Genomic DNA, 23,086 nt, shown 5'->3' on the forward strand with positions numbered 1-23,086 from the left:
TCAGTAAAAAAAAAGTACAGTAAGGACCCGATTTTGTCAGCCCCTGGTAGCATTTTGGGCTGACAAAATCGGGTTCCTGACAAAATCGGGACATTTTTCAAAATCATTTTTTTATTCATGAAAAATTGTTCTGAGTACGTCAGAGACGGAAGAAGGTGTGGAAGGGGGTTGGGTTCGTTCAAATATTACGTAACGCCAATGAGGGGAGGGGGGGGGGGCAGCGCTGTGGTACGATTTACATAAAATTAAAATTTCTCTTAGGAGAAGTAGTTACGCGGGGCCCTCCCGCGGATAGGGTCTAAATTTTGCCTAATTTTGCGTTACGTAATATTTGAACGAGCCCAAGAACGAGCCTTTTGTGGTAAAACAATCAAATGGGTGTAAGGGCACAGAAAAAAATGGTATTTAATAAAGTTAACATTCAGTGCATTTTACAGCAGAACTTTTAAATCTTTTATTTCTTTTCTTCTTGTCATAACATCCCTACTGGAACACAGTCTTCTCCTAGCTTATAGCAATTGTGGTCTACAGAAGACAGTTGTCACTGGTTAGCACAGCTTAAATCATAACATCTAATTTAAGCTGTCAACAAATGAAAATTAATCATCTGATTGACAATTATAGCCACTCATACTGTCCGAATTAGCTACGTTTCCGCTGCCTTTTCACTTTAATTTCCAGAGGCTTATCTTTAAACAATCTTTGGAGAAATCTTTTATTTAATATTTGGGGGAATTCCGGAGAAATTATCCAAGGAATTTTGGAACGTGACCCTCAATACATTTCCGAAGGAATCCCGTTGGTAGTTTCTGCTAAAAAAAACGCTTAAGTCTGATCCCTAGAGGCATTTCCGGAGCATTTTCTGAAAAATCATTGAAAGAATCCCTATTGCAATCTTTGAAGAAATCTCCTTGAGAAATCAATGCAGGAATTGCTGAAAAAAGTACTGGGGAAATATCTGAAGCAGTTTAAGGAGAAATGACAACTGAAATAGAATCTTTAATTCTAGCATGAATTCCAGAAGAATTTCCAACGAGATTTTCTAAAGATATTTCAGAATCAATACCAAGAGATTTTCGTATAGGAATACCAAGAGGTCAACTTGGAAAAATCTCAAGAGGGACCACCGGGAAATCCATAGATGATGCCCAATTGGGAAGTCTTACAGAAGAATCATAGTGAAATCTCTAGATGAATTCCTATATGCGTAATAACTGAAGGCATCACTAGAGCAACATTTTAAGAAATTCAAAGAAGGATCCCTGAAGGAAACCTAAGAGAAATTCTTGAAAAAAAAAACCCTAGGAAAGTAGGTTGGTTCCATTTGGGAAATTCGTGCCTTCCGTAGATTTATCCATGGACTAATGCACGGAGTAATTTATGTAGGAATTATTGTAGAAATATCTACAGAATTCTCAGTATACATCACTAGAGGTGTTCCTGTAGAAATTACTGGATAAAGTCCTACAGGAATACCAGCTAGAATTTCTGGAGGAATCTCAGCACGAGTTCTTGAAGGAATCCCTGAGGATATCATAGGAAGAATGCATGAACAATTCTTAGGAAAATATCTGAAAGGGTTGAAATAGAAATTTCCAGAAAAATTCTTGGAGGAACTCTAGCAGAAGTTCCTGGACTATCTAAGCAGATATATATGGAGAAATCCCAGCGAGATGACTTGAAAGACTCGCTAGAAAAATCCCTGGATTAATCCACGTAGCAATTGTAGGAAGAATTATTGGTGTTGCGAAACTGGCAACCGCGCCAGGGCGAAAATCGAATCAGGCCGAGCGAAATGACGAAGAAACGTGTACCGATGAGAATAGAGAAAGAAACAGAAAACAATAGTTCTCGACATGTGATGTGTTTATTGCGGAGCACATAAAACTGTATTTCATGATTAAAATACTTACCAAACCATCGTTTAAAGCCTGTTAAGACAACGATTAGTGTCAGGTGTATATGTTATAGGTGGATGTGAAGTGAATTAGATTAAACAACACCTATTTCTATTCTAGACTTAGGCCACATATTATCCAATTCGATAGCCTATACTCATTGTCATACAGCAAATGAGATTCGTTCAATGAACTCATATGCGTAATGTATGCACTTCTTGGCTAGTTATTTATGGAATAATAATTAAGTCCCTTTGTAGCCTATATCAAATTATCTGATTAATTACATTGTTTTGGGACAATTTACTGAAGATTCTAAACCCACTGAAATGGCAAGTCAGCCATTTGGAACATTTAATGAAGATTTCAACTAATGCATAATACATTTCTAGCTTAAAGCATCTCCTATACAGAATCAGCGGCGTTTTACTTGTCCCCCAACAATTGGAGAAATCCTTAGAGAAACCCCTGGATACATCGCTGCAGGAGTTTATGCAGAAATTTTTGGAAAAAGTCCTGCAGAAATATCAGCAAAAAATTTGGAGGGATCCTAGCAGGAGTTCCTGAACGATTCTCAAGAAAAGCTTTTGGAGAAATCACAGGAGGAATGCCTGGGAAAATCTTAAAGAGACACATTTGAATGAACTGAATGAATCGTTATAAAATCTCCGAAAGAATTCCTTTAAAAATTTCCGGCGATTCTTGAAGAAACACCAGCAAAATACTTACAAGAAATCAAGCAAAAAATCTTGAAGGAATCGCAGCAAGAATATCGGGGTGAATCCGTATTCCTCAGGGCACATAGAAACAGACGTCACACTCTGCTCGATTCGCATCGATCCGCTTTCTAACGGTTGATTCAAATATTCGATAAGCGGTCAATTGGCCACTTGCGGTGCAGGCATCCTTTTTTCTTCTGTTTGACGTTTGCTCACTACCGCCACCAAGTGGTGGCCCGGCCAAGCACAGTACATTTTTTTGTATTGGGCGATAGCGTTTTCGTGACGATGTTTTTTTAATGAATTTTTTTCAAGTTTCGCCTGTTTCTCTGTGCTTAATGGTTTCAATCGCTGGAAGAATTCCGACAGCAATTTCTGAAGCAAAATCTACAACACAAATCTCATAACGAATATCTGGAGCAATCCTAGCAAGTAAACCTAGAGGAATTCCAGAGATGCCGGAAAGAAGAAATAAATTGGTTCACTTGTAATCACAACGGGTCTCCAGTTAGCCTAATGGTTAAGGCTATTGATCACCAATCCGAAGACGGCAGGTTCGGTTCCTGTTTCGGTCGGGAAATTTTTCTCGACTCCCTGGGCATAGTATATCATTGTACTTGCTTCACAATATACAAATTCATGCAATGACAGGCAAAGAAAGCCCTTCAATTAATAATTTTATAAGTGCTCAAAGAACACTAAGTTGAAGCGAGGCAGGCCAAGTCCCAGTGGGGACGTAGTGCCATAAAGAAGAAGAAGAAGAAGAAGAAGTAATCACAACGACAGGCAACGATTATTGTTTGTTCTGTTCCAGAGAAAATTAAGAAGAATAGTCTTTAACCCTTTGGAGCCGGTGGGACATCATGTATATGACCCCGACGTTGAAACCGATCATAAAAAAACTTGTTCAAAACCAGCGAGGTTCGGCCATACTAGCAAAACACTCCGGCTCCAAAGAGTTAAGCCCAAATATCTTCATACACGATATACATATGCAAAATAAACATTGGCTGTGGGGGATGTCCGTTAAAAATTTTAAAATTTCTCATAAAATACTATGCTGAGGAGCAGGCTGTGTCCCAGTTGGAACGTTACGCCAACAAGAGAGAGAACTAAATCTTTTAGCAATTTAAAACAATATTGGTTTAGAACATTGGGTAGGGTTGGGTGCTAAAATGGCATAAATGTGTTAGTTTGCAAAAAAAGTTTGGCCGTTTTCAAAAGTTACACGAGTTTTGTTCATTGCGTATTTTTTCTATGACGCCTGAAGGCATCAACTGCATTATTATGGATTATAAAATTGAAATTCTGTATGTAAAACACATTTATTTTTCTACTTCAAAAAAGGCTGACAAAATCGGGTCAAAAAGCTGACAAAATCGGGGGTAGACAAAATCGGGGGTAGACAAAATCGGGGGCTGACAAAATCGGGTCTCCACTGTATCAGCAAAATTATTGGCTTCATGGCTGAAGTTAACACTCGTCTGCAGAGTGATGTTTCTCCAGGCATTTATTCAGGAGTTCATTCAGAGTAGCAGATATTGTGTTCTTCTGTAATATTCTAAGCGGACGAACCAAGAGTCTCTTCCTGTACGACCGAATCAGCTTCAACAACAATCCAGTGTCGCTTCGCCGTAGAAGGGTATTTGATCCTCCATTGCGGTCGAGAAATGATACGCAACATGAGCCTATTGTAAGATTCGTGAATATATTCAGCGGACAACAAGATGTAATTTCTCTTAATATGACTACAGTAGTAATTCGAGATATTGAACGTAGTGGCATAATTGCCCAAACAGCGAGTTAAGGGAAAAATCGAGATAGATTAAGATTATTTTGAAGAAATCAATGGAATGGACAATATAAAGAATAATGTTTTATCTAGACTGTAAGTGCGGTAACGGGCTTCCAGCCTAGAGTCCAATTACAAAAATCCAAAATACAGAAGGACTGCCTTCAAAAGTTCCCCAAGAGTCCCCTCAGAGATTCCCTCAGGAGTTCTTTGAGGGGTTTTCCCAAGAATTCTTTCAGGAATTCCTTCAGAGATTCCTACTGGTAACATTTCACGCATTCTTCCAGGAATTACTTCAGGACTTCAATCAGGAGCTTCTACAGGGATTTCTCCGAAATTTACTTGAGAGGCATCTCTTGAAATTCTTTCGGGGAATCCTTCAGGAATTCCTTCTAGGATTGCTCAAAGAGTTCCCTCAGAGGTTCCCCAGAAGAATTCATTTCATAATTCGCCTAGGGATTCCTACAAATACTCCTCAAGGAGTTCCGTCAGGGGTTCTTCCAGAGTACCTTTAGGGATTCGTCCAGAAATTCGTTGAGGGATCCCTTCACTAGTTTTTTTTCTGAGATTTCTTCGGAAGTTCCAACAAAGATTCCTCTAAGAGTTTTTTGTTTTTCATTCTTTCACGAGTTCTTTTAAAAAATTCCTTTAAAAATATTATTTCACAGATTCCCTACAGAGATTCTTTCAGGGTTTCGCCAGAATCTCCATCAGAGATTCCTCAAAGGGTTCCTCCTGGAGTTCATCCAAAGATTTCTCTTGGAGTTTTATCAAGGAACTTCTGTAGGAAATCCAAGAGTTCCTTTCGGGATTTGCAAGAAGTTTCTTCAAAGATTTTTGCAGTACCGTGATTTCGGGTGAAATTGATCACTTTTCGCAGTTTTCTGCGTCTAATTTTTGAATGTTTGTCGATATGGTTAAATTCAATGCTTTAAAACAAGTACGACCATGGTTTTCATCAGTCAACGAGGTTGAAACTTTTACAGCAAATCATTTTATTATAATAAATATCATTTTAAATAAAAAATCAAAAATGTTACTTTCGGGGTGAAATTGATCAGTCAGTGACATGCCGTTGTAAATGCTGAAAATTATTTTCCCATCTAAATTAACCACCCTAGAATGCGAAAAGCTATGCAAAACTGTTACAAGTTTACTAAATTTTTAGTTATTTAAGTTTAAAGTTTAATAAATCGAAAGAAAACGCCTAAAAGTATGCAATTTTCTCACTAATTATGTGTATCAATATTGCACTTCCGAAAAAGTGCAATTTTATGCATAAATTACAATATTTATAGAACTTTTGATGGCGAAATTGAGTTTAGCGAACACTTGGCAGCTATAAACATTCATTCGAATATTCATTACATGTGTGATACAACTACGGTAACAAAAGTTTGGAAGTGTCTATGAAGATCGCCTAAATCGCAGTTTCGGAAAATATTGACTTTAATACCGAAATATGTAACGAATTGGCTGTAAAACTTGTAAACTCATCTTTCAATAACCCTTGAGTAATGTGATGGCCGTTTTCCACAAATTGTTTAAAGTTTAAAGCGTTATTTTTGACAAATAAAAATGGGCCTCTCGTCGATCAATTTCACCCCACTGATCAATTTCACCCGAAATCACGGTACTTTTCCAGGAAATTTCTTTTCTGGAATGGCCGGGTATATTCAGTTATTGATCGAAGTACTCATTTCGCTTTATCTTCTTTGCATGTGCAGAAACCAACACAAGGAAAACGTTTTCGAACTGCTCATCTGTATAAAAAAAATTTCTATATATTAATCATCGTACAGCTTGTACAGCTGCACATTGCCGAAATAACAAGGTTCTTCCCATGGAATCTCTTCTGGAATCCCTTCTGGGATTGTTCACAGAGCTTTTTTTGGCATTGCTACAGAAGACTGTCTTTGTTGATCGAAAAGATTTGGTTTCATATTTCGTTCATAGATTTCTTTCGAAGAATTCCTCGACATTTCTCTTAGAGTCTGCCATAGGTTTTCTCCTGAATTTCCTTCCGTGATTTCTTTCAGAGGCATTTCATCCTTGTAACATTTTCTAGTCAAATGGGTTCTAAGAGGTCAAATGGAACCATCATAAAACCAAATTGAATGCATTAAGGTTTTATAACGGCCTTCAGAACTTCTTCAATGCCAATTAGTTGGCAAAATATTGCTTGTTCGAAGTTTTTGTTTTCTGAAATTTTACTAAGATTTCCTCCTGGTGTCACTCTCCGAAGTTTTTCTCGAGATCTCTTCCAAAGCCAGGTCCACAGTATCCACAAAAAAAAACCCTACTTGTATCTCTGACGGATCACCTCCCGGGATTTGAGTACCTCGTTAATTCCCGTTCTCCGTTCCTCAAAGTATTCCAAGAAATATTCCTCTGGGAAATTCCCAATGCAATGCTCGTGCATAAATCCCGGAAAATATCTGCAAGTAAACTGGAAGGAACTCTTGCATCAATTTAGTGGAAAGTTCTTGGAGAAATCCAAGAGCTGAACTCAGGGAGGAGAGTTATACCGGAAACAAATTCGGAAAGGGAGTTCTCACAAAAAATATTGATTCATTTCCAGGACGAATTCATGGAAAAAAACCTTGGCGAAGCTCTGGTAGAAATCCGGAGGAACCTCCGGGAGAATTTCTAAGAGAAATTACGGATAATAAAACTGAGAGGAATTTCAAGAGAAACATGAGAAAATTTCAGAAAGACTGTTGAGTTAGTCACTCGGCTAAGTGCATGTAAAGCAACTTAGCCAAGTGACTCACTCAACAGTCTTTCTGAAATTTTCTCATGCTTCTCTGGTACAACGGAACGTACTGTGTAAAGCATGAAAATTGGAAGACACTGAATTTAGATTATTGTCAAATTAAGAGATGAAATTGTGAAAAACGCGTTCTCGTGGGATTCGAACCTATGACTCCGTATTCGCTAGACAGGCGCTTTAACCAACTATGCCACAGAACAGCTAGCGATTCTGCGGAATAGAAAGCCAAACTGACATCAAGCCTACACCATATACATTCCTATTTTCACAATTACATCTCGGTTGTGCCTTCTAGATATACAAGGGAGAGCGAATTGTTTTTATAGTACCGAGACTTATTCTCGTACTCCGCAAACCTATGCACCGAAAAGTATTTGTTGCCGGTGTAAATTTAGTAGATTATCGAAATCAGTTACAATATTTGAGCATTAAGCTCCAGAGGTTGCACGATGTTATGTTAACATGTTTTTGAGGTTCTGAGGAAAATCGTTGAATTCAACGGAATTCCACAAATTATGGAGGAAAAGTGCCGGTTCCGATAAAAAAAAAACGATCAGAATTGATGTAATCCCAGGTATTCCGATGAACACTAGTGAAGGAAATTGAAAAAAAAACCCTTTCAGGGACTCAGGTTTCCGCTAGAGATTCTTATTGAATTAGTTTACAGCCTTTCCAGGTTTCCTTTTGAAATGCCTCTAGAAATTCATCCTTAAAGTTCATCCCAGATTTCTCCTTGAATTTCTACATTGCACTGTTTTCTGTAGAACTCCACAAATTCTTTTCGAGATTTCTGCCCACAGTTCCTCTTTATTTCGGAAGTTTTCCTGGAAGTTCATGCGAAATTTCTCTCTGAAGTTCTTCGGTAATCCATCCAGAATGTCATTCATAGGATTTCCCAGATTTCCTCGTGTGTATCTCTCTTGGGGCCCCTTATGGAATGCCGGAGCTTCTTTCCATGTTTTTCTTTCTCTTTCGCTTAGTGTTTCACGCGGGTTTCTCCTGGAGTTCCCCAAGTGACTACCACGCGCCAAAAATGACGACTAAAATATCCAAGATGGCGGTCAGGAATTCAAGATGGTGGCTATTTAATGGAGTTCAGTCTCTAAAACCATGCAATATGAGTTATTATGGTATGGGGAAGATAACAAAAATGGTGTTAAGAATTTCCAAGATTGCTGACTTAATCCAAAATTACGGCTCAATATTGAAAATGGAGGTTTTTTTTAAGAATTGACGGTTCAAGCATCAAAAGCCAGATAAACGATATGATTTCTGCATTTCTTATATTCATCAACATGTCACTTGAACTTGGTTGAAAAGGGGTTTTCGAAGGCACAAGAATGGTGCCACCACCTTAGTTTTATTCACAAACTTCATAATTTTTGTATACATTCTGAACGTTCTATTAAAACCAACAGTTGCTTTTGGGTCGTATTTTTTGAATGGTTTCGAAGAGTTTAGAGAAAAACTTTGTTGTATTATAAAAGTGTTACAAGAAATCTCACATCTAAAAGAAACTTTTAAAGAAACATTTATAAAATAAATTGAAGGGAAGAAAAATTTAGAATATCGCTTCATATGGCGACCGTTGCACACACATATCAGCAAAGATTACTTGCTCTATACAGAAAAAACTATTCATGTCAAATTCAGCGAAAAATCACGCACATAAAGGGAATGCTAGATTAAGTGCATATTTACAAGAGATATCATGTAAAATTACGTTACGTTCGTGTAAATTTCCGCTAATAGTCGCGTAACCGGTTGGAGTCCATGATGGTTTACGCGATGGTTGGCGGAAATTTACGCGATGGTTATGTAATTTTACATAAAATCTCATGTAAAAGTGCACAAACTTTTGCATTCCCTTTATGTGTATGATTTATCGCTGGATTTTAATTACATATATTTTTCTGTATACTTTATACAACCAAAAGCTAAAAAATGTATGACATAAGTTGCTAAGGAAGTTTTCTATTTGTTCAACAATATTCGATAAATTCAAAAATCTCAGTGACCCAATAGTGTAGATGCAGCGTATCCGTTTTCACCAACAAAAAACATAAATCGCCCAAAATAAAAGTTCTTAAAAGAAGTCTATTGTCTTTCACTATATTTGTTTCATTATTTATTTTCACTTGAATCATCTCAAGAAAATTCCCTTTCAAGTTTTCACCACCTCGGTCATAACTTTCCCCCCGCAACGCATCGCATTATCTCAACTCCACGCGTCATAAATTGACGAATTCGATTTCCCCTTCGATAGCAAATCCAACCTCCATTACTGCATACTATCTACTGCCTGCCGATTACTCCAATTAGCAATTTTTGCATCCATTTCCCTCTCATTACGTCGTCGTCGTCGTCGGTCTTCTACGGAAAACAAATCCGATCGCCTCGCAATCAATCAATCCGGCAGCGGAGAGTTAGCTGCGTTGCTGCAGTAGCCATAGCATCAGCATTAGTGACTACTGTGCTACTGGCAGCGCAGAAATGGATCCGGAATGAGTTGGGGAGGTTGAGGTAAAATGTGCCTCATATCTCTTGAAGTTTTATTTTTCGGGCGTGTGATTCAAGCTGGAACAGAGCTTGCTTTTCACCCACGACATACCTGACTAGATGAGAAAACAAAATTATTACAAGTTGTGTTATTTTGTTACAATGCTTCTGTAACAATGGTTGTTATAAAACATGTACCGCTAGTAGTTAAAATAACAAAAATTCTAGCAAAACTTGTTCCAATTAAAACAAAGATATAACAAGTTGAGATATAATCATAAGATTATATCAAATTTTGTTAGACTAAACTTGCGAAATCATAAAAAAAATATAATAAGTTCTGTTATATATTTCAGAACGAATTTGTTACAAGTTTTTAAATAAATTTCTTGTCTCGAGTGACAAAATAACAAAAAATATTAATCTTTTTCGCGTCAACACAAAAATTTTATAAATTTTTAAATAATTTCGTTATAAAGTATGTAATAAACGTGTTACGAAATTATGTTGGAGGCAATCATATTATAATACATATTATAAAATTTTTTTGTAATTCATCTCTTTGAATAAATAAAACAAGTTTTGTTATAATTTTGTTACCATACTTATAAAAAATAGTCATACAATATTGTTATGGGTATTCACATGAAAAAATCCTTATAAAAGAATTATATCAACTTTTGTTATTTATAACAACAGTTTTCATAATTTTTGTTGTGATTTTGTTATGTGCTTCTGGTCGGGTAGTGCACGCAATTTCATAAGTGATAGAAGTGGTACAATATGTCCTGAAAGCGCGTTTTACCCAGATAATCCATCATACGCGAGCATCAAGCATCTCGCCGGGGAAAAACGTGATTTACACCCCTCTAGCGCATTACCACTGGTACTGGCACTGGCCATCGGTTATTATTGTTTTCCACCCGGATTTTTTTTTTTTTTGTTTCTTTTGCTGCTATTATTTTTCTCGCATTAATTTTGCACTACTCTCCAATCACTTTCCAAGCCGCCGCTTACGCACACACACATATGTATATGGCAGCCGAGATGATTTTCACGCTTTCTTGGGCGCTTTTCCTGGGGCGAGTCGCTCGCTCGCGTGCTCCCATCATCATCATCGTAGCGCAGCGTGGGCAATTTTGCGCGCACACCCCGCGAGCTGAGTTATTGCGGGCGACGACGCGACGATTGCGACCACGATGTATGACGCACAGTGGGTCGGAATTGGGCGTTTGTTGGACAACAACACACAGATCAATCATGTGTGTGTATGATTACGAGTGACAACTTTTTATGCAATTTCTGGGGTTTGATGTCATGGGGAAAGTTTGTGGCATAAGAAACGGTTGGAATCGTTTTCTCGGGAACACCCAAGCAGTTTTCGTTATGCAAAACGTGGGGATTTCTGATAACACGCGTTGTGCTTATTATCACGTGGAATCTGGATAAATGGATTGAGATTGTATTGATCTCGACCCAGACGTGGTAATATGTAGTCGAACCTAAATTCCTAGGAGAGTTTTACATCTCTTTAAACGATTCCTATTTCTAATACATTTATAGATTCTTGTGACATTTCAAGTGGAACCTCTAGAACAACTTGGTATCTGAAACCTTTGAAAAAAAAAGAGAATTTATCCAAAATTTTCAGACAATGTTTTGGTGTTTTCTGGAAGAACTTACAGTAAAATCTCTGTTTAAATGCCCTGAGTTATTTCTGCTGAAATCTCTGAAGGAATTAACCCTCTCATACCCAAATTTTTTTATTTTGATCTAAATATCATTTTTCGTCATCTAAAATCGATTTAAACATGTTTTGGAAGATGATTCTTTTTAATTCTTGATTTCGTGAATTTCAGTTTTTGATTTTTTCGAATTTTTAGTTTTGAACATCCCCACAGCTTTATATTTTTCCTGAAAGCCTATTTGGGGTACGGATTTTTTGAGATGAAAACATTTTGAGATTTTATGATTATTGTTGAAATATTTTTATTTTAAATTTTTCTCTTGAAGAATTATATTTTCCTTTTAATTTTAAGGAAAATAATTTTAGAGTGTATTCAATTCCCTTAAACTATAAAACTAGGATAGAATGATTTGGGATAAATTAAAATATGTTAATTGTAGCGATTTAATACAAAATAAACAATGACTTCTAAAAAATGACTAAAACATCAATTTTTCAATGATTTTTTAAAATGTAAATACGTCTTGAAATACATCAAAAACCATCTTGAGATATACAAAACAGTCCTAAATATCAGCCAAAAATATAAAATTTTTGATTTTCTACGAAACAAAAGTTACAAAAATGCTCAAACTATACCCCGTCTAAAGGCGGTATTAGAGGGTTAAGAGAAGAGCAGTATCATAATATGGAAATAATTCCTAGAATTAATAGAAATCGGCTTAGTTCAATTAGACATTTATGGTAGAAATTTCAGGTTAAACTTCTGATGTATTCTTTTGAAGATCTATCGAAAAAGTGCGAAATAACGTCATCTCCACGGAGGAAAACATTCTTCCAGTTTACCAAGAATTGTTCCTGGTGTTTCCATTTATAAAACTCTTCGGACTAAAGGACGGAACTCAAGGATTATCTGCAGCAGTTGACGGTGTAGTTCCTTACCACACTCAGTACACTTCATGGAACGCCTTAATTCTCCACATCCATTTCTGGTAACTATTTTATTTAGTAAATTTTCAGAAATTTATACATTTTTTTCAATTTCCAAGACATTTAAAAGTTTCCGCATGAAATTCTTTATGAATTCATTTGAATGTTTCTTAAATTTGACTCCCTGGTACTGAAAGCTTGTAGTTTCGCGAAGTAGTTTTAGATTCTTCCGTTTGATTTATTGAAAAGACAGCTAAACCTGGGAAACATCAACAGTATTTGTAGGAATAGAATATATACTGGCCTTTTAAATGCAAAATCGTCAGTTTTAAATTAGAATTTTTGCTCTCATCATATTTAAATATTTGCGAGCATTTTTTCCGTTGCTTAACCTAGAACGGAACAGTCTCTAACAACAACAAAATTATATAGAACATGTAAAAATCCTGGAGGAATATATGGAAATATTCGTGGAGGGATCTGAAGATTTTTTTGGAAAAGTTTCTTAGAAAACCGTTCTAGAAATTCCTTTTTTTGTACTATTTTTTGCATTCCTTGAGAATGAGTATAAAAATATAATTTTCGAAAGAAATCACTACTAATATTTCCGAAAATATCCTTGTAATACTCAAGAAGTCTCGGGAAACATTTCTGAATCAATGCCTAAAGACATTCATGAAAAGATTTCTGAAGGAATTTCTTCGTGTGGAACGATTTCGTGTTGAAATTTTGGAATTTTAATAATTCATGGATTGTAATCTGAAGAAGTCTTTGTAGTACTTCCTGAAAAACGAGATATTAAACCCATGCCAATATTACAAGAAAAATCTCTTAAGAAATGTTTTAAATCTCTGTAGAAATTCGAAGGATTATTAAAATTATTAAAATTATGAATGATTTATTATATGTTTGGGGGCTCCAGTTCACCTAGTGGTTAAGGCTATTGATCGCCAATCCGGAGACGGCGGGTTCGATTTCCGTTCCGGTCTGGAAAATTTCTCGACTCCCTGGGCATAGCGTATCATTGTGCTTGTCTCACATGAGCATGAGCATGAGGATGAGATGACCGTACAATTCGTAGTTGCTACTCCGTTACTGATCAGAACAGCCAACATTGCACAGGGAACCAAATGGATGGGGCCTGGGTGTAGCTTTCCATCCTCAATGTGCAATTTTGAAGGTTCAATACTTTATATTGTCAGTACCGGCGCCGGCCACGTCCTTACGGTCATCGGGGAAGGGAAGGAATGTTGGTGTGACATCCGTTGCTACTAGACGTATCATTGTGCTTGCCTCACACTATATTAATTCATGCAATGGCAGGCAAAGAAAGCCTTCCAATTAATAACTGTGGAAGTGCTCAAAGAACACTAAGTTGGAGAGTGGCAGGCAAAGTTCCAGTGGTAATGTAGAGCTATACAGAAGGAGAAGAAAATGAAGAATGCTTTATTATAGAGACTTTCAGTCCGGGGCTGATTCATCTCTAATTTGAGAAAATAGCTGAATAAATTCTTGAAATAAACTTTGGGAAAAATCTCGAAGTGATCATTGGAAGAAGTCATGGAGAAATTTCTGAGAAAATAGATAGAGAATCTCATGAAGGAATCCTTTATGAATTTCTGCAGGAATCCGTGAAGGAATTAAGACTGGAATTAGGCTGACACAAATTTCGATTTTCTCTAATGTCACCCCCCCCCCCTCGGAAATTTTTAATCCAAATTCGACATTTTGAGGGGGGACACAAAAAAATTATTTAAGAAATTTAAAAACTTTATAGTGAAATTAGAGTCGTCGAGAAAATTTCTTAACAAATCCGATGAGTTTGACGATTTTGCCTAATTGTTTGAGTAATTATTCATCAAATACATTTATCACTTATCATCTCCCCCTCGACAAGTCAACGAGCAAAGTGACAAAAGAAGAAAATGAGATTTGTTCCGGCCTTACTGAAATAAATCATTCAAAAATCTCCGAAAGAATCTCTGAAAATATTCCAAATAAAATCACTGGAGCTACTCCTGAACGAATCTCTGTAATAATAAATGAGGGAATACCTGCGCGAATTCCTGAGAGAATTCCTAGAAATATTTCTGAAGAAACAGATGGAGAAATTTTCTTAATAATATTTGGAAGAATTTCTGATGGACTCCATTCAAAATTCTAAAGGAATTCCTAGAGAAGGAATTTCTGGTGAATTAATAAAAGGAGGATTTTCTCTCTGGAGGAATTCATAGGAATCATGTAACAATCCCTGGGAAAATACCTTCAGGAGTTTTTTTTTTAATCTCATGAAGAATAATCGAAGGAGTCCCTGTGGTAGTTTGAGACAGAATACAATTTCTCGAAGAAGTACCTGGAAGAGTTTTAGGAGAAAATTATGGAGAAATTTCCGAAAGAATCCTTGAAAAATCTTAAAAAAATATTTGAAGAAATCCTTGGAGAAGTTTTTGCTGGAATCTCTGGAGGATTTTCTTAAGGAATCCTTGCAAGATTTGTTTTAATAAGTCTAAAGGAATTTCAAGGGCTCGTATAGCCACAGCTGTAAAGGGGTGGATATTTAGGATAACCAGACTAATGGTGACGGGCTCAATTCCCGGTCGGTGAACTTTTCGCAATGGGAATTGCCTTGATTTCTTTGGACATAAAGTATCTTCGTGATTGCTTCACGATATACACATGCAAAATGGTCATTGCCAGGAGATGGTCTCAGTTAATAGCTATGGAAGTGCTCATAAAACACCAAGCTGAGAAGTATGCTTTGTCCCATCAGAAAGTCACGTCAAGAAGAAGAAATGCATTTCAAAAGGCATTAAAACAAAAAAAAACCTGACGAAATTCTTGGTATACTGTAGGAGTCTCTGGATATATTTCTGAAAGAACGTCTGAAGGAATTTATAAATGGATTTCTGAAGGAACTTCTGTAGAAATGTCTCATTAAGCACCTGGAAAATTCTTTAGGGGCACTTAGATTATGTCATATTTGGAATTTCCGCCCAAAATTAGTCGATACCCAAAATTTCATCATTTATAATGCCCGGCAGCTATTTTTATATATATATAAGTTTGTATGAGATTTTTTTTTTGTTCGGGGCGAACTGATATTTTACAGATTGAACTGTCATTCTATCCACGGACATTAAAACTGTTTTGTTAATTTAACTATCAAAACAAAGGTACCAGATTTGAAAATATTTGAAATAATATCAAAATTATATAATTGTGTGTTATGATATTATAATATTTTTCAATAACTTAAAATGTTATAAAATGGATGCAGGATGATATAAAAATAACTGAAATTGTAATAAACACCACATTGGTCTAATCTAGATAATATTTTTTGTTATAAGCATATCAAAATAATAACAAAATGTGATATAAATTTTAGCTTCAGGATAACTAGTTTCTATCAAAATTGGTGGGCTTCGTAGCCGAGCGGTTAGCGGCGTCAGTCGTTTAGGTGTCTCGTAAGCCTCGGAGTTGGTACTCAGGAATTACAGAGTGACTGTGATTCTATTAGCCTCGTAAAGCATTCGGACCAATTCATACCCGGGGGAATTTCATTTTTGTTTCAACAATTTCTCCGGGAATTTAAAAAAAAAATCCTGCCAGAATTAATAAAATTAAACATGCAAGAGTCTCTAGAAAAATCACTGAGAACATTACTTCTGAAATTTAAGAAAATTCAGAAATCCCTGGATAAATTCCGAGAATATTCCCTGCGGCAGTTTGTGTATGGGTTCGTGAAGCAGTCCCTGAAAAAATCAGAAAAAAACACTGGGAGAAGTTTTTGAAAGAATGCTTGGAAGATTTTCTTGAAAATTTTTGGAAGAACTCGTGAAGAAATTTTTAAAGGATCCTCTAGAGAATTATCTAAAAAAATCTGTGGAGATATTTCTGAAGCTATTTATGGAACATGTATAAGAATAATCCTTAGATAAATTTTAGAAGAAATTACCGGAAGAATTCCTGGAAGGATTTTTGAATGAATCGTTCGAAGAAATTTCTGAAAGAATATTTTGCAGATTTTATCAGAGATTTCCAGTAGTAATTTTGGAAGGGAACTATCCCTAAACATCTCTGGTAGCATTTTAAGAGAAATCGATGAAACAATTTCATTAAAAAAACATGAATGGTTCTTTGATAAATTTCCGAAGAAATTTCTTAACCCTCTTACACCCAACCCCACCTTAATATGGAAGATTGTTTAATATGGAACATTTTATATTATTTTTTTTTCTCTGCTGACCATTCGATTATTTTGTATTTTTGGCAGATGATTGGGATTGTTTTACATATCTAAAAATAATGTTTGATATCCTATGAAGCATATTTGAATTAAAAAAATAGTCAGCAAAAAATTGATGTTCTGGTCACCTTTCAGATGTAAATGTTTTAATTTAAATATTTTTTCCCCAACAAATCTACCACCGAGAAAAATTTTAGTATAATTTTATACACTCTAAAATTGTTTTCAAAAATTGTACGGACAACTAAGCTTTCCTTAAAAAAAAAAAAAGAAATATATAATTTTATCAATAACCATAAAATTTCATAATGTTGTAGTCTCAAAAAAATGGTAATCGTTGTTTACATCAGGATACAAAAAATGGCGTGTAAGAGGGTTAAGGAATCTCGGAAAGATTTCTTTAGGAACCTTTGGGTAGAATGTTCGAAAAAAAATTTGATTTAATGTCTGAAGAAATTCTGAGTTCTGGAGCGGTTGCTGTAAAAGTTTCTGAAGGAATTCGTGAAGAATTCCAGTAAAAAATACGGTAGAGAAATTACTGTGGATTCCTTGGAAGGTTTTCTGGAGGAATCCTTGGAGATGTTTTTAAAGAAATCTCCGGAGGATTTATTGAAGAGATCACTGGACAAATTCCTCTAGGAATTTCTGAAGCAGTCCATGCAAGATTTAAAGAATCCGTGCAGGAATTCTTGTAGCAATTTCGAAAGCGATCCATGGAAGGTTTTCTGAAGAAGTTCTTGTAGATATTTTTGGAGAAACCTTTTGAGGAATTTCTGAAGGAATTTGTATTGGAATCCACAGAAAGTTTAGGATTTTGATACAATTCATGAAGATTTTTTCACGAACTTCTAACAGAATTTACAATAAATACTTTTGAGGTATTTTAAAACGAATCCACGAAAGTATTATGGAGAATTTAAAAAAAAATCCGAGAGCTTTTTTTTTCTTTTTTTTATTAAAAAGTTTGGATTGGAGCCCACTGGTAGTAAACACCTAGTGCTGAGTCATGACAATACAGCGTAAATTCCAATCTACTTTTTTTAAATACCTAAGGCATAGAACTTAAGCTTGCGGAATAATGAATAGAACGCTGAATCTTATTAGCATCAGCTACAAGCTAGAATATGAAAATTTATTCGTGAGTGGGATCATACAATATAGACTAAGCGTTCACTTACAATTTCAGTGGATAGATATAATTCAAAGATTATTCCCAACAATAATTTTCGCTTCAGCGAATTCTACTAGCTGTAAATGAAGAACTAAATAACTAAGTGCAATAGGGAATATATGACTAATTTGCTCACTTCTCGAACTGAATAGTGAAACTATAAACCCTGGAACTCAGGTTAGATCACATAGGGTTTGGTGTGAACAACTCCTAAGACCTAAAATACAACGTAACCGTGTGTAAATTCACAAAATAAATGCACATTCCATTGTTCTAAGCGCACCTGCCACTACTCGTTTGAAGAATCGATAATTCTACACTATACAGATTGCATTTAATCAAATTAGGAAGAATTTTGCCCTGCACCAAAAACCACATCGTCATCTCATTAATACACGTTTGGCAATGTCTACTCTTGACGTTTCTCGCATCGTTCTTCTGTTTTGCCGCGGATCCGCTCACTCCGTTTTCGCTGTGGCGGGGTTGCCAGTTTCGCAACATCCTCCCCCCTGGTGGAACCCACATTGTCTCCGGTTCCAGCATCCGATGATACCTCCAAGACCGCCAGTTTCGATATTGGTTTTCTTGTAGGAGCATTTCCAGCAGTCTGTACAATAGCTTGACGTACACGACCGTCCGCAGCTGGCAAAACCTCAAGCACTCGACCGCGTATCCACCCGTTGCGTTTAGTATCACTAACGATGAGAACCAGGTCTCCAGGTTGAACCGGTTTCACTTCGCCGAACCATTTCGTGCGTTTCGTAAGAGTCGGGAGATATTCCCTAGTCCAGCGTCTCCAGAAGATGTCCAGGTATTTCTGAATGGCTGTCCACGAACCTTTCAGGAGAGATACTTCGTTGTCAGTCTGCACAATTGGTAAACGAACCCCCGAAGAACTGCCCAACAAAAAATGATTCGGGGTTAAGGCCTCTTGCTCGATCGAATCCAGAGGCAAGTATGTGAGTGGTCTGCAGTTGACAATACCTTCTGCTTCCGCCAAAAAGGTCATCAAAGATTCGTCGTCCAGTTTCTGGTTTCCGTTCTGGATTGCGGCCAGAGTAACCTTAATCGACCTCACCAACCTCTCCCAGGCTCCCCCCATGTGCGGAGTGCCTGGAGGAATGAACTTCCACGCGATCCGGGTGCTCGTGAATTCTGCAGCAAGTCCTTTGTTGATCTGCTCTCTCAGAAGACGGTCGGCTCCGTGAAAACAAGTTGCGTTATCGCTGTAGATTTCGGCGGGGCTTCCCCGACGACAGATGAATCGGCGTACTCCTTTGATGCAGGATTCGGTAGAAAGCGTGTGGATAACCTCCACATGAACGGCCCGTATTGTCAGGCATGTGAATATGGCCACCCAACGCTTGACATTACTTCTGTTGACCTTCACCAAAAGGGGTCCAAAGTAGTCGAGACCACAGTAAGTGAAAGGACGAACATATGAGGATAGCCTAGCACTTGGAAGGGGAGCCATTCGCGGTATTGACGGCTGGGCATTGCGTATCTTACACATCTGACATTCCTTCGACACGCGTCGTACTTGTGTACGTAGCTGCGCTATGTAATAGCGCTGCCGTGCTTCGTTGACGACAGTTTCATTGTTGGCGTGCAACAACTTGCAATGAAGATCCTTCAGAAGTAACATGGTCAAGCGATGTCGCTTTGGCAAGATGACAGGGAATTTCATTTCATCAGGGATACGTTGAGCTGCACCAATCCTGCTGTCCATCCGCAAAACTCCCGCTGCGTCTAGTATCGGCGATATTTTGTAGAGAGCGCTTGTCTTTTCCAATGGTTGGCGCTTCTGCACTGGTAGGCGTTGGTTCTTGGTCAGAGTAACTAGTTCGTCAGCGTACGAGTCCCATTGCACAGCTCGAAATAAGGATTCCTCAGCTTTCTGCAACTCCAACTGCGTCAGGTGATCGATTTTTCGCTCTTGACCAGTATTTGACGTTCGACAATTGTTCACAAATCGGCAAACGTAAGCCATCACGCGTAACATCTTTTTCCATGAGGAGAACCTTTCGGCGTCCAGCAGTTGCTTCGGCATTTGTAGATTGCGATGGACATAGCAGGCGCGTTGGTCGTCCGTCACCTTATCGTAGATTTTCCTCGGTGGCCACTGATCTTCACAGTGGCGAAGAAATTCAGGTCCGCTGTACCAAATACTGTTCTTGTCGAAGTACGGTCCTGATCCCCACTTCGTTGCTTCGTCTGCCGGGTTTAGCTTGGATGACACCCAGCGCCATTCCTCGCGGTTAGATTTTTCCAAAATTTCGCCCACTCGGAAAGCAACAAAGGGCCGATACTTCCGGGGATCCGCGTTAATCCAACTCATTGCAACTTCGGAGTCACTCCAGAAGAATTGTTTTCGAACTGGAAGTGAATGTCCCTCGACTACGAATTTGGCCAGCCGTACTCCAAGCACGCAAGCCATGAGTTCCAGACGGGGAATGGTTGTTGGCTTGACGGGGGCTACCTTGGTCTTCGCTGCTACGAATGCCACCTCTGCTGGACCGTAGGGATTCGCAATCCGGAAATACGAAACACACGAATACGCTATTTCGCTTGCATCCACGAACGTGTGGATGTCCAGAGTCGTCAGATCACCCGTGGAGAAATAGCATCTTGGTATGTTTACTTGGTTGATTATGTCCAACATTTCTAGCCAGTACTTCCATCGCTCGAATGTTCCGTCGCAAATCTGTTCGTCCCAACTGGTTCCTTCGCGCCAGGTATCCTGTAGCAGCACTTTCCCGAATATCAAGTATGGCGCCAGAAATCCTTGAGGATCAAAAAACGACATGACGCACCGCGCCAATTGCCGTTTCGTCGGTTTAGTGTTATGCGTCCGCAGGTGGGTTATATCGTCGGGCAAGGAAGTGCTGAATCGGAATTCATCATCTTGTGTATCCCACAGAATGCCGAGGACCCGTTCCGACTGTTTATCGGTACCGGAGGTAAGATCGATGACGGTTTGTTTCTTGACCTCTCCAAGCTGTTCCAAGACGACTCGTTGGTTACTGCACCACTTTCTGATGTCGAATCCACCATGTTGATGGATCTCTTTTACCCGTGACGCGACTTGAGCAGCTTCTTCAGTGGTAGCAAAGCTGTCAAGGTAGTCATCCACGTAGTGGTTGTGGATGATTCCTTGAACTGCCCTGGGATGTTCCTGTGTGAACCGGTTGGCATTCGTATTCTTTACGAATTGCGCTGTAGCGGGGGAGCAAGTTGAACCGAAAGTGGCCACATCCATCAGGTACGTCTCCAGCGGCGCCGTTGGGTCAGCTCGATACACAAACCGTTGAGAATGTCGATCTTCTGGCCGAATTCGTACCTGATGGAACATTTCCTTGATGTCGGCGCTTACGGCGACTGGATACTGCCGGAACCGGAAAAGTACCGCAGGTAGAAGTGTCATCTGATCGGGCCCTTTCAGTAGCATACTGTTTAAAGAGACGCCATCAACTTTTGCTGAGGCGTCCCAGATGAGCCGCACCTTTCCGGGTTTTCTAGGGTTGGTAACGGCTCCAAGCGGCAAATACCACACGCGACGAAGGTCAGCGGTGTTCAACTCCTCAGGTGACGCGCGGTGTGCGTACCCCTTTTGTTCGTACTCGTGGATCTGCTTCCGAACATTTTCGTTGAGTGTTGGATCTTTGGCCAATCTGCGCTCCAGACATTCGAACCGCTTGACAGCCATAGGGTAGCTGTCAGGAAATTCAAAATCGTCGTATTTCCATAACAGACCCGATTCGTATCGATTATTGGCATAGTGGGTAGTTTGTTCGAGGATCCGTAAGGCGCGCTCATCTTCCGCAGTTACTCTGGCGCCGGTCGGTTGTATTCCAGCTTCTTCAAGCGAAAAATACGCTTTTAATGTTTTGTCAAGGGAATCGCCATCTGAACACTCGCAGACATGGTAGTTGACGGACAACTGTCCTTCATCCCGATGACCTCCGTATACGCACCATCCAAGCCTTGTTTTCACGGCAACCGGGCCGCCCACGTTGCCTTCTCTTACCTTGAGTGGGACTGCCAGTTTAAGGTTGTCAACTCCAATCAACAACTGAGGTGTAACACTGTGATACCCCTGAATAGGCAGCCCTCGCAGATTCCCAAACCTCTCGGCTAGCTTCTCGATCGGCAAACTTTGCCTGGGCAAGTCGAGTGAGTCCACGGTTCCAACATCGGTCATAATATACCTCGGTGCTCGTTGATTGGTGCCCGAAATCTCTATCGTAATCCACTGCGAATCACTCTCTTCCCTCGTCACGTTACCAGTCCATTTAAGGCACAACGGATGCCGGTAGCCAGTCACCTTCAGCGTCGCTGCTAACTGCCGTTCGATCATCGAAATATTGGACCCTTCATCCAGAAAAGCGTAGGGGAGACTGGGGAGACTTGATCCCTTTTTCTTAATTTGCCTGTAACTTTAAGAAAAAACACAAAACTAGATCCATTTTTTGTACAGAATGGCAGGTAAACATCTATTGCAAGTTTATACACAACAGAAGGACTTTAAATTATTGTTAAAGTTTTCAAAACTCTGTTTTTATGGAGGCATGTCTTATGAAGTATTTTTCAAAAATGGGTCACAATTGATCCCCTTTTGAGCACATGGTTAATTTGAAGGGAAAATAACTCCAGAAGCTTCCTATTCATTTTCTTTTCAAGTTTTCTTGCATTTTTGATGAAAACGGTGTATTTGAAATTATAAGATTTCCTTTAATTGTTAAGGTTATGCCGTATTTTGAAAATGGGGAGACTTGATCCCCCTTTTAATGGTGTCCATAAATTAATAATAATCTGACACGTTTTATCGCTGAATATACTAGAATTCCGAGTAAATAGAGGCTTCCAAATAGATTTTTATTTTTCAAATGTATAATGTGTGTGTAATCCTCGAGGGATCAAGTCTCCCCATGTCATTGTTGTATACACTAAGCTGCATTAATTGAAATATTCATATAACAGCCTTGTTTGGATGAATACGCTTGAAAGTATTTTATTTATACTATATGCTGTGAAATTTTGGCACAATTTGGTTTAATTTTCACAAAGTTATTGAGATTTTTTGGAAACGCCTAAAAGATTTCTGATGGACTGAAAACAAACCATCAGTCATTAAAAAATAATGCAATACACAATTAAAACCAATTGTAGCCAAAACATTGTCGTCTGTCCAGATGTTGTTTTGGAAAAAATCATCGATCAAGTCTCCTCAGTCTCCCCTACGTAGCTACTTTGTTCGCTCCGCTGTACAAAACGACAGGAATTATACGGAACAACAAGGATGGAAGGTCTCGGTTATGGAAGTGGTGGTCCAGTGGTGCCGGTACGATGGAAGTCGTTGTATCTTTTG

General features: G+C 38.4%; 1 protein-coding gene across 3 annotated transcripts; it reads right to left on the reverse strand.

The window, feature by feature from the left end:
* Positions 1-246: 246 nt before the first annotated feature.
* On the reverse strand, positions 247-22,088 carry LOC134292124 (uncharacterized). Of its 3 annotated transcripts, XM_062860891.1 has the most exons (3): positions 18,002-22,088; positions 17,855-17,935; positions 247-17,795 (listed from the first exon to the last, which is right to left on the reverse strand). In XM_062860891.1, exon 1 carries the CDS (start codon positions 22,073-22,075, stop codon positions 18,128-18,130), a length of 3,948 nt encoding a protein of 1,315 aa, XP_062716875.1. In that variant the 5' UTR covers positions 22,076-22,088; the 3' UTR covers positions 247-17,795; positions 17,855-17,935; positions 18,002-18,127. The 3 variants fall into 3 exon arrangements, with proteins under 3 accessions (XP_062716875.1, XP_062716874.1, XP_062716873.1); XM_062860890.1 differs by having other exon boundaries at positions 17,855-22,088; XM_062860889.1 differs by having other exon boundaries at positions 248-17,935.
* Positions 22,089-23,086: the final 998 nt, after the last annotated feature.

This window comes from Aedes albopictus, chromosome 3, assembly GCF_035046485.1.
Source record: "Aedes albopictus strain Foshan chromosome 3, AalbF5, whole genome shotgun sequence".
NCBI classification, from domain to species: domain Eukaryota; kingdom Metazoa; phylum Arthropoda; class Insecta; order Diptera; family Culicidae; genus Aedes; species Aedes albopictus.

Bases quoted from the DNA above. Each gene is read 5' to 3' on its own strand.
- LOC134292124 (XM_062860891.1), bottom strand. From the start codon at position 22,075: ATGATCGAACGGCAGTTAGCAGCGACGCTGAAGGTGACTGGCTACCGG.